Consider the following 11,650-nt stretch of genomic DNA (forward strand, 5'->3'; position numbering starts at 1 on the left):
TTCTAAATGTTGCATTTATTTAATTTATCAGATGACATGTTGCTTTAGAATAACGCAAGTACCTGGCAGACCTTGGCAAGCGAGTGAGCTAGGAATTAAAGCCAAGTCATGCATCTAATTTGGCTCTGTGAGCCAAAACATAAACTGAGCCTGGGAGCTGACTGCACACATGCAAAAAGGAAAAAAAATTTAAAAATTTTTTTTTAACATAAGTCACCAGGTAAGAGATGTGATAATATCCTCACAGGTTTAGCGCTTATTCTGGCTTGTCTTCATTGGCAACATTGGAGTCAGACAATGCAAAATGAATGTGTGGCCCCTCACTGGTTCTTGTCTCCTAGGGATGAAATGAAAGATGTAAAAAGAGAATTAAAATTTTTCTCAGACAAGCGTAGCCATAGGATATTGCCTGAAAAGTATTTAACAGATAGAAGGGTGAATTATTTTTTCATCTGATGGAAGATGTGTGCTGGAAATTTTAAAAATGTTGACTTAAGCTGCCCAGCAGGCTTTATCTTCCCCATATGCGTGTGAAGCTCATGGAAGGCAAGAATGCTTAATTAAATGCAGTTTAGGACAGGATTTGGACTTGCATATACCAAGTGGATCCTGGTAATAGAAACAAATCGCAGTAGTTTCTGAGCACATGACTGTCCTAAGAAATCTGAGATGGAAAACAGCTCTACCATGTGCTTTAAAAATAAAGGGGAACTCTGTGGCACATATGTATGTAATTTATGCCCAGGAACAATTTTATACTGTCAGAAAAATTAGAGATTGGAAGCACTCATTAAATTAGCTAATCCATCCTTTCCTATCAGATAGTTCACTCTGTCACCACAAGCTTATTCTATATGGTATATTCCTACAGGGAAACTGAAATATCCCAATTCAGCAAGGTACTTAACCAACTAACTAGCTTTAAGTGCAGATTAATCCCATTGACTTCAATGGGACTGTACAGGTGCTTAAAATTAAGTATGCACTTAAGTATTTTCCTGAATAAGGGCATGAGTGTTTTTAGAAATCGAAAATTTGCCTTGATAGACAATTTCCTAGTCTAGCAAGTCTTGAAATAACCATTTTCTCTCAGTTTATCCCAATGCTCCTGTTTCTAATATATGCTAAATCATCTTGGTTTCCTAATCATGGTGCCCATACCACCCTGAATTTTTCGTTTTCATGAACACGGATCCAGCCTTCCAACAGCTGTAGGTGGTTATATCCTCTCACACCATTTACCAGGCAAAATGTATTACATATATTAAAAATATAATACCATATATAAAAATAATGTTACATATAGTAATTAATATAAAAACGTTATAATCATTACTAATGCATTTCTTTTAAATCTGTCTTGCTCTTTATTTCAGCCTCTTCTTATGTGGTGTCTGAGCTTTAAGTGATGTACTCAGGACTTGTCAAAAAAAAAACCCCAAAACCCCAATATAGTAAAATCAATGCACTTCAAGTACCATAAAAATTGAACTTTGTTAACAGTAGCCAGGTTGTAGCTTTAGAGTATCCTTAGGCCAAGCAGCAGCCTTGCATGATAGGGGACAACCAGCAGTCACTTCTCAGACTTTTCTATGGTAAATCACTGATTCTCCAAACATTCCTCTCATTGGCTATTAATTATATGACAGAAGAGAGCAAGAAGGTCCCTAAGAAGGAGATGCATCCCCTGTGAGATGGATTTTTTCAGGTGCTTTTTCTTTGCTTTAGATTGTTGCAAAGAAATACCGCAACTTCGAGTTCCCGGCGGAGATGACGGGGCTGTGGCGGTACCTGAAGAACGCGTACAGCAGGGATGAGTTCACCAACACCTGTGCAGCAGACAAAGAAATCGAGCAAGCCTACGCAGATGTGGCCAAGAGGCTCAGCAAGTCCTAACTGCCCCCAGCCATGGCTCAGTATCCCCTTTTACAGACTCTGCTCCTTGTTGCCTTAAGATGTTCTTTATCGTTATGCTGTCTGGTTGGCATCTTTATGACTTCACATGTTCCAGGTGTATTGGGCAGGGACAAATCTGCCTCTCCCTGGCCAAAAGGGAAGGCAGCTGTAGTGGGGGGAGGGGTGGGGGATGGGGGTGGACACCCTTTGAAGTCTAACCCAAGATCTAGCTCAACTAGTATTATTTGCAATCAGTATTGGAAATGAGTCCGCTTGACTAGTTTCTTGTTCTGTGTTGGGGGTACATCATGACCTGCATCCTTTAGAGTTTTAAAAATAGCTGAAATTTCAGGTAAGAGAGTTAGGAACACATAGAACTGGTTCCTCTCTAGGTTATTTCAAGGACACTTTTCCCTTCAATTCTATTAAGATCCTTGAGGTATGGACAAAATTCAGGAGAGAGAGGGGGAAAAAATAAGAGTTTGACCCTAAAACAGAAATGCTCTTAGCAGTTATATCTAAATAAACTCTCTGAATGCATCTTCTGTCTTAGCAGGCCCAGGAGTTTATAGGGTATTTATTTTTAACTTGGCTCAAGAGGGGGAAGCCTGAGTGAATATGTCAGACTTGCAGATGCTACTCTGCATAAAATTTGCATGGTGTTGTTGGATCCAAATGTTTAAAGCAAGAGAGTGAAAGAGCAATTGAGCAGGCAGCCCTTGGAAGAGCAGGGCCTGTGCCAAAATGCCCAGTGAATCTGCTGGTTGGTAGAGAGACAGACACAGCAATAACAGGGGCAGCAGATTGACTCCAGCACCCACAGAGGGAATTGGCACAGCAAAGCAAACCACGCAGGATATTGTCGTCTTGACTGTATGGTTGCCAGTTCCTTTATAATTGCTATCTTGGGAAACTTGGATCAGCAGTGGGAAGCTGTCGCTGCACACGGATTCCAGGCAGGGGAAGCGCTTTCGTTGCCTTGGGCTCCAGATGGGTCACTCTCAGATGCTCATCATCTCAGCCCAGGAGGAGTTTGCTGTGAGAGCCTCAGAGAGGGCAGGCTGGCACAGCGAGAGGCATGTTTCCAGCCAGGAATTCAGCAAGTGTGCTAGCAGAAATCCATGCATGGTGCCTCAGTCCCACTCATCCAGGCCTTACCCATTCAGGTTCCACAGTTCTGTATTAGGCATTTTTTCCTAAAAGTGATTATTTTGCTCTGTCTGCAGTGCCTGCCTGGCACATCTGCTTTACACTGGTGATTATTTGCATGTTTCCTCAGCAAATTCAGAATGACAGCTCTTTCACTTGAAACTCATGTGCTCCAGTACATGCAGGAGAGCACATGGTTTGTGGGTTTCAGTTTGTGGAGGGATTTACTGCTGTTTTAAAAGATAAAATAAAGCTGAGCTGTAACTTCTTGTGGCTCTCCTTTTGGTCAGAGCTGCTAAAACTGCACTGATTTGAGGGGAACCCCAACCTGGTGAGCTGTGACCAAGCAGACTTGTCTGCAGCCAGAGAGCTGGGAAAGTGGAACAACATCGAAAGCCAGGCTCTGCCGTGTGATGCTGATGACAATCTGAAACCATCCTTTTGCTTTAGTGGGATAATTCCACTTTTCACACTAACCCAGCTGGGAGCAGAATGTTGCTCTCTGAAGGGAGTTTGTGGTTGACTGTTGTTTCACATGCAATGGTCAATTTGTTCTGAACTTTCAAAACCTTGGAAGAAAATCCATGAACTCCCAAGTCTTCTCCTAGAATGGGCTATTTCAGCAGTGGCTAGACTGGAGGGCAAAGGCTTGCACTCCTTAAAATATTGCTGAGAAATCAGCTGGCTCAGAGAACACTAATAGCAGCCAGAAAAAATCTGGTGAGATTAGAAGTATCTGCACAAGCACATGTGGCTTGTTAAAAACATTTCTTCATGAGATTGGAATTATTGTGATTTTTTTTTTTTTTTAATTCTGGCAATTATTTATTTATTTATTTATCTTAATTGACTCGATCCTTTCTTTCTGTCTTTCTGGTTTTTGTTTTCACTCAACACTTGGGTCAGGATGGCTTGGTCAGTTTAGGAAAGTGTTATTAGCAAAGCTCTGCAAGTTTGTTCCTAGAGAAAAGTCTTCTATGTGATCAGTGGTCCTGGGGATTTTTTACTCTCAGTATGATCCTGTCAATCAACATAAACTACATTTTTCTCATTTGCCTTTTCCCAGGTTTGCACTTCAGTCAGTAGCTTTCCTTATTCACAGTTTCTGTAAATATTGGAATAAAAGACACAGACACAGATGCAGATTCTTGCTCTCTGCTTATTATATTTATGTTCTAAAAGAAGACTGTCCAAACATGCAGCAGATCTCAGGCAGGTAAACCAGGATCTGCCCTGATTTTCATCTCAGAATCTTCTCCATTTTGCTAAATCTCATAGTTCTGAAATTCTCTTATATGTTTCTCTCTGTTCTTCTTAGAAGAGGGCCAAATCACAATCAGCTGATTTCAGTGACCTCAAATTGCATCTATTTTTTAGAAAAAAATGTTTAAAAATGGTTGGGCTCATATCAAAAAGCAAATTGTCTATAAATGCAATGATGAGCTTTTTCTGAGATGATTTGCATGCTCTTAAAAACTTTTTAAGATTTCATAATAAAATCTAAAAGTCTCCAGGCTAATTTCCTTTTAATAAATTGCAATAAAATATCCTTAAATATATTCACTTTTCATATGGTATTCCAAAATATCTAGATAAAATATACTTATGGATATGAGAAGTTGGAGGAAAATTGAGCAGTTTTCAGCCGTGGTGCCATTTCTGCCTGAATTCAATTCTCACTCTGCATCCTAACTTTGCATTTTGCTCATAACTCTATTATAGGCTGATCCAAGATCATGGACAGGTTCAGGCATTCCCTGACCTTTGTTTGGGTTTGAAATCCAAGCTCATGTTTTCAGATGTGTAACTTTCACTCACCTTTGTGCTTCTTGGCTTTGTCCATTGCCAGAAGCAGGAAATACTGGAAATCCTGCTTAGAAAAGTGTTTTGCTAAGATTTTGAGCTCAGTTCTCAAGGCTCAGGATCCATCACCAATGAGATTGTAAAGGGCTCCAGACTCTTTTAGGCAGAGTATTTTTGGTGACCTTCCATTGTATTTAGAATTATAAGTAATAAATATTAATCATACAGGATTGTATATCTACATTGGCAAGGCAGCATTTCTGAAAAGAATCTAAGTGACAAGACAGACATTGCAGATTTACAATAACTTTGTTCATAAATTTTTTTGTAAGATGTAAAGAAAGACATAGTGCAGAGAGGGAAGAAGCCAACAATGTGGATTTAATCATCTACATTTCAGAAATGCAGACCAAATGTCTGTGAAGATGTCCATTTCATCCAAACATTTCTTAGATATTTATTTCAAAGCTCTCTGCTCACTCAATCCAACACTCCATTCATACTGGAATGAATATTGATTTTTCTTCTATTAGCAGTGCTATGGGAGTTCCTGAGGATCCCATAGATTAGTTACCCTTATTCTCTGCTAGAACTCTTTGAATTGCCAAGAGGTCATTTTGCAGCACAGGTAGGACTAAAGAGTATCTCTTTAAAGTCTATTTAAACCAGGGTTTCTAAGAAACATTTTTTCCTATAGAAATCACGTAATGATACTGCTTTATCAGGTCTGGTGTGGAATATAGAACTGCAGGTTACTCCTCTGGTTGCATCAGCTGAAAAGCCACTGCCAGGGCAAATGACAGTCTACAGCACAAAGAAAATAGACAATTTTGTTTCCTACAAGAAAGTTCAGCTGAATTGCACATACTATTTATTTTCAATATATATTTATTTTATTTTAACCCCTAAGCATCTTTCTCCCTCTCTTGTCTGTGCTCAAATTCAGCTCCAAGTTAGCCATAACCATTTCCTCAGTGATAAGTAGCAGGATTCTTGTGGATGGGCACAGGGGAAACTGTGTTTTAATGTAGCCCTTCTACCTGGTGGGATGAAGCCCCCTGTCTGCACCACCTGAGTTTGGCTAATCAGCTGAGTCAAAAGTATTGCAAAAATTTAGCCAGTGGAAATCACACTCCTGTAAAAGCAGAAGCACATGGAAGCATTATTAAAAAAAAAAAAAAAATTGGTGTTTTAATGAAAAAAATAATCCCTAGGTCTTGTGTCCTCCTTCATGTGTATTCTTTTAAGCATCAGGAAATTTGCCTTTGTTTATTACTTTTCTAAAGTATTCATTTTTCTTGAATTGTTTTTGATATTAAGAACTATTTTTCCAGTAAGATTTTGCCTCTCTGCTGAATCTTTCATCTCTTCATTAATTTTGATGTCTGCAATGACTTAGTAATTCCAGAGGAGGCAGGAAAGCTGTGAGGTTTATACTTGTTGAGAAGTTGAAGGAGGTAATGATTTTTTTTTTTTTTTTGAGAAAACAGCATTAAAATAATTTTTAAAATTGTGTCCTTTCATCTGGGATCCTTTAAGCAAGAGTTAAGTAACTGTTTAGTCTGGACATTGAATTTCAGCACAGACAGGAGCAAGGCAGCGTGTTGAAGGTGGCTTTGCCTGGGGGTTTCTCTCAGGTAGTAGACATGTTCCCTCTGAGTCACAGATTTCCCATTTCCTCCTTTCAGGAGGGCTGTGCTAGCTTGGACACTGAACTGGGACAGCCCACTCAGTGCTCAGCAGTGAAAAGAGGAGTCCTGGTCCCTTTTCTCCCCTTCCAGCTCACATTCAGGGAAAGCAGAGAGCGTTAAGCTGCTTTAGTTCCTTGTCCCACAGTCCAGCAAGACTCGGCCCCAGAAAAGCCCACAATCCCCATCCAGTTCTGTTTTCCAAAGCTTGAAATGTCCATTTTTTAACACGTGACATAAAAGCCCGAAGAATCCCGTGTGACCCCCTCAGGCATTCCCCAGGCAGGACTCAGCAGCCTCTCAGAGACCAAAGCAATCATCTTATTCCCCTGTTGCCCCAGCTCATTCCCCTTTCACCATTCACTGGAGGGATGCTAATCCTGAAAGCACTCCCAAGGATGCGTTTGCATGTGGTGGATTTGAGCTGTGCTCATCGGCTGAGCAGCTCTGAATGGTGGCATTGTCACAGCTCAGCGGGTCCTGCCTCTGCTGCCAAGGGGACCCACCACCCTCTGGAGGAGCCAAAACTGCTCCACCAGTGATGGTGCAGCCATGGTGAAAGGTTTGAGGGCCGCCTTTCCTCCAGCCTGCCTCCCTGGCTGAAGTGTTAGAGCTCAGCTGGAGCCACGATCCAGCACTAATGAGCATTTCTAGCTTGCAGCATGTGAATAGGGACTACTGATGTGTTTAATGTTAAACATGTGCTTGCCTGCCTGCCCGCCTGCCTGGAGAGGGGCCTAAAAGCCATGACAGAAAAGCCTATATTAATGAAGGGCATTATTATTCTCTTCCCTTTGAAATCTGGTGGCAGAATTCCCAGTGGGGGAATTCCCAATAGGAATTCCCAGTAAAGCCAAAGGTGGCATAGGCATGAAGATGTTTCGAGTACAGAGAGAACGGAGAACACTCAGGCAGAAAAGAGTGGTGTAGAGGTTCTTAGTGCAGAAGAAGGACGCCAGGTGGTAACTGCAGGACATGAGCAGTGCTGCCAGGCTCTGGGCTGGTCCCAGGGGGGTTCAGAGTGGAGCAGGGCCCAGGCTCTGCTGGCAGTGTAGTGCCAAGGCATGTTCTGCTGTATCTCCAGCCACACTCCCTGGGCTGGTATCCCGCAGCACAACGATGCCTCCATTGTGTCTGCCTCACTCTTATTATGAAGTGGCTTGTCTAAAGAAAACTAAGAAGGGTGGGGGAATTTTTTTTTTTTTTTTTTTTTTATGTATACATGGAGTGAAAACAATTCAAATATGCTTTAATGGTTCTCAACATGATACTGTCAATTCTCACCACAGGGTGGAATTTGTTGGTGGAAATTAAATTAAATTAAATTAAAACAGAAAAGCTTGGCTATTGCTAATGGGTACTACTGGGAGCCCTAAAAGCAGTTTGCAGTGTAGAACCATAACAGGAGTGAACATCCTTTAATTCCCAGAATTGCTTGGGTTTCTCAGGGTCATTTTGGCCTATTCTTCTGCACTGCTGAGAAGTTGCTCTTTCCCTGTCTCTCTAGGTCTATAAACTCTGAAGAATTTGGGAAATGGCTACGGGCACCAAATTAGTCTTTTTCACTCCTTTTTTTTTACCTCCTTCATTAAATTAACTACTTTAGTTTGGAAGTTAGCAATAAGTAAGTAGAATTTGCAAACAGCAGATTTCTCTTTCATTAAGAAAGTTTTTAAGAGCTTTCAGGAAATGAGAGGTTATCTCCAGTTTTGGGAATAAACTGTGATATAAAATACAAATGCAAGTGGGATTCTGATTAAATTATTGAAGCAGAAAGATTGCAGGTTTTTTTAAGGAGCATGCTTAGGAGTAAATGAACAGAATATTCCAGATACTGCAACAGAGGTTTCAGTTCTAGTTTCTGCTTTTGTTTTTTTGGGGTTTGTGTTTGTTTTTTTTTTTTTTTTTAATTATCTATTGCACAACATAAAAACTATATATACATGCATACATATATATATAATATATATATATTCAGAGTATTTATCTGCATTATTTAATTTAATAATGCTGTGAAATTTGTTGGGATAGAAAGTGGCATAAGGAGGAAAACTTACACTTTTGAAACAGCGCTATTATTTCTGTGTCTTTGATTTGGTTCCCACTGGAATAAACAAGAACCACACCATTAGTTGTGTGGAAGTAGAATCTCAACTTCACAGACCCCGAAAGTCTGGCAGTCCCTTGGAGGGCAAGGTAATTTGGTATTTAGCAATCCGAGCCTTGCAGTGGGCGCAGCGTGTTTGAAGGCATTCAGAGCCGTCCTTGGGTGAGGGAGTGATGCTTGCAAAGGACCCCAGTGAATCCCCTGCTGTTTTAAAATGAGATTAAGCCATCATGAGATGTGGACTGGCTAACCCCAAACCAGACACGTTCGCCTGCAGCGCAGCCGCTAAATTGGTCTGACATCAGGAACCGCAGCGAAGGAGCTTGGCCTCAGAAGTGAGTCAAAGCAGCATCTTTGTCACCAGTCATTTTCTATTTATAATGACACAGATCTATTTTATAATCACGGGGAGGCACAACAGGAGTGTGCTTTGTTCTGCCTAAATCGCGTTTCTCGTGCGGGTGCGTTTAAACACGGCCCTTGGCCCCTTGCCCCACACCACACACACCCAGGGCGGGCACTTCTGGCACAACAATGCACACCCTGTCGTGCTTGAATGCTCAAAGCCTCCAGTGCTGGAGCAATAAACTCCTGCTAAATGGCTTAAAAATGTTCCCTTAAGTGCACCGAGCTGCCTCGCTCCTCATTTCCAATGCTGTCGTGTTTCTAAGCCTTGTGTTTCAAAGAAACCAGGAGTATGTTGTGTTATTTAGTGATGGAAATTGCTGGGCATTATTGACTGTAAGAATTTGGGATGAAAAACCCCACTCCCCAACCCAACCCTCTTTCCTGGTGCAAACCTGACAGCTTTTACTCCTGACTGTGTTCTCAGAGGCAATGAACAAATTCCCAACAGCTGCTTGGTTTGGCTCCTGGAGAACAGGTCCTCATCTGTGCAAACCCTCAGAGCTATGATGGTAACCCCCTGTTTCTCTTTTTTTTTTTTTTTTTTTTTTTTTTTTTTTTTTTTTATGAAGGGTCCTGCTGTGTATTTCCTAGAAAATTATGATTTTGTTATCAATCAAATTTTTTTTTTTGCAACCCCGTTTTCAGTTCTAAAGCCTGAAGATCAAAACCAAGTTGCATAGTAAGGTTTGGGGGTGAGCAGAAGTGCTTTTTCCTCTCCAAAACCTACTAGTTTTCAAATCCTGACTCATTTGGAGCACAATTCTGGTTACTTTGAGGAGGTCTGAGGTTGAAAGAGAGGAAGGGGAGCCCAATGAGAGAGGATAGCAGGAGCCAGTCTGGAAGTCTTAATAGATATTTGGACAAGTTTCCTATCAGTGTGTGAGCAACCTCTGCCCCAGTGGACCTATAATTGCTTAGACCTGTACTGATATTCAAAGGCACAATTTGGGCAGTGAACCATGACATGATGATCAGACATGATACTTCTTCAGGGCATCATACAGGCAAAAAAGGTATCATTTGAAAGGACACTTAAATTTTTAGCAACTGGTCAAGATCCAAGTTCACATGACTGGATTTTCTCCTCCAAAATGTCATTAATGACAGAAATGGGTGATGGCTTCAGGGCTCCCTCCTGAAGTACTGGGCTAAATGCAAGATCTGAAACTCATGTGGAGAAATGAGGAATTACCTTTAAACTCAGACCTGGTGAGCTTCAAAGGAAAGTAATTTATTTGTAAACAACTATTTTATAGTGTCTGAGAGTGAAAAGTAACTGTGTATCCAGAGGTCTCCATCAGATAAGAAAGCAAGCCAGGATCCCTTTGTGTACTTGTGTTTTTCAGTCAAGGAACATCCTCTCTTAATGTGCAATTTTAGATTAGAGTGCAACCTCTTCCAGTAGGAACTCTGTATTTGTTCTCTGCATGTGCAGCTCTTTACATGACAAGACCCTGATTACGGTCTTTTGTGTGCTGCTCTAACCCTCATAATCTGTAATAATAGGAAAAATATAATTAAAATGTCATTGCAGTTCACGTTTAATATTATGATTGTGAGACTCTGTCAACTGTGAATAAAATACTGTCCTTTTTGTATAATAGGTAGTATATTTTATTATTGAAGAAAGAGTTAAATTTAATTTTTAAACACAAAAAAGTATCTGCTCATTGTTTCATTTTAAGCTCTTGAATATATAAGCAAATACTTCTTTTGTATCCTTCAAATGAGTATATGTTAAATGAAGAAACCAACCTTCCTGAATTGGAGCTGTTTATAATTATATTCCAAGAGTTATTAACACCTTATAATTTGAATAAAAGTGGTTTATTTTCTCATTGGGTTATTGCGGAACTTTGTTTAATTTTGTTAATCTTTTTTTTTTTTTAAACAGGCAACTTTTCTTTGCCTGCAAAAAACCAAATGTGTGCTCAGAGCTTGAATACAGCTGTAGTCATCCCTTGCTCTAAGACTGGGATATGAGAACTGGTGGGGTTATAATTTACATCTATAAAATAATGGGGGAGTGAAATGGGGGGTGACCATTCACTATTTCTCATATCAGAGATTATGTGCTCCTAATGAAATAATCAAGCATCAAGTTTAAAGCAGTCAGAAAGAAAAGCCTTTTTACACAGTGTGTAATTAAACTTTGGAGCCCTTTACTGGATGATGCTGTGCAGATCAAAATGAGTATGGGGTTCAACCTCCTGAAGAATAGATCCATAAGTGTTGTTAAGTACAAAACTTTGGAAGCAATGTCCTAGTCAAGCAGTCCTGAAATACCAGGGCTGAGAGAAAGTCCATGAGGAAGTAGGTTTCCATTTGCCTCATTTCTTATATTGTTTCTGCTGTGAAAGAAATTGTGAGAGATTAGACACAGCCACAGGAGGGCTGGGTGCCTTGGCTCCAGGGTGTCCTTTCTGGGATTACAATGCACAAATGTGAAGTATTGGAAATTGAATTCCAGCACAGAAATTTAAATTTAGCTTCCCCAAAGCAAACCAGTTCCAGAGGTGCTTTAGATACAGAAGCTCAGAATCCCTCTCATAGCAAATGATAGGGAATCACATTCCATCTGAATTCATCATCCAACAGC

At 40.5% G+C, this 11,650-nt stretch overlaps 1 protein-coding gene across 2 annotated transcripts in view; it reads left to right on the top strand.

The window, feature by feature from the left end:
• CLIC5 (chloride intracellular channel 5) overlaps nt 1–10,889 on the top strand; it is a 59,192-nt gene extending 48,303 nt beyond the window's left edge. For both annotated transcript variants that reach the window (XM_041480991.1, XM_041480992.1), the window contains exon 6: nt 1,729–10,889. In XM_041480991.1, coding sequence (XP_041336925.1) covers nt 1,729–1,896 — 168 coding nt within the window. In that variant the 3' untranslated portion in view covers nt 1,897–10,889. The remainder of the gene's footprint in view (nt 1–1,728) is intronic.
• The last annotated feature ends 761 nt before the right edge of the window (nt 10,890–11,650 follow it).

The sequence above is a fragment of the Pyrgilauda ruficollis genome, unplaced genomic scaffold, assembly GCF_017590135.1.
Source record: "Pyrgilauda ruficollis isolate IOZ18807 unplaced genomic scaffold, ASM1759013v1 scaffold54, whole genome shotgun sequence".
Classification (NCBI taxonomy): domain Eukaryota; kingdom Metazoa; phylum Chordata; class Aves; order Passeriformes; family Passeridae; genus Pyrgilauda; species Pyrgilauda ruficollis.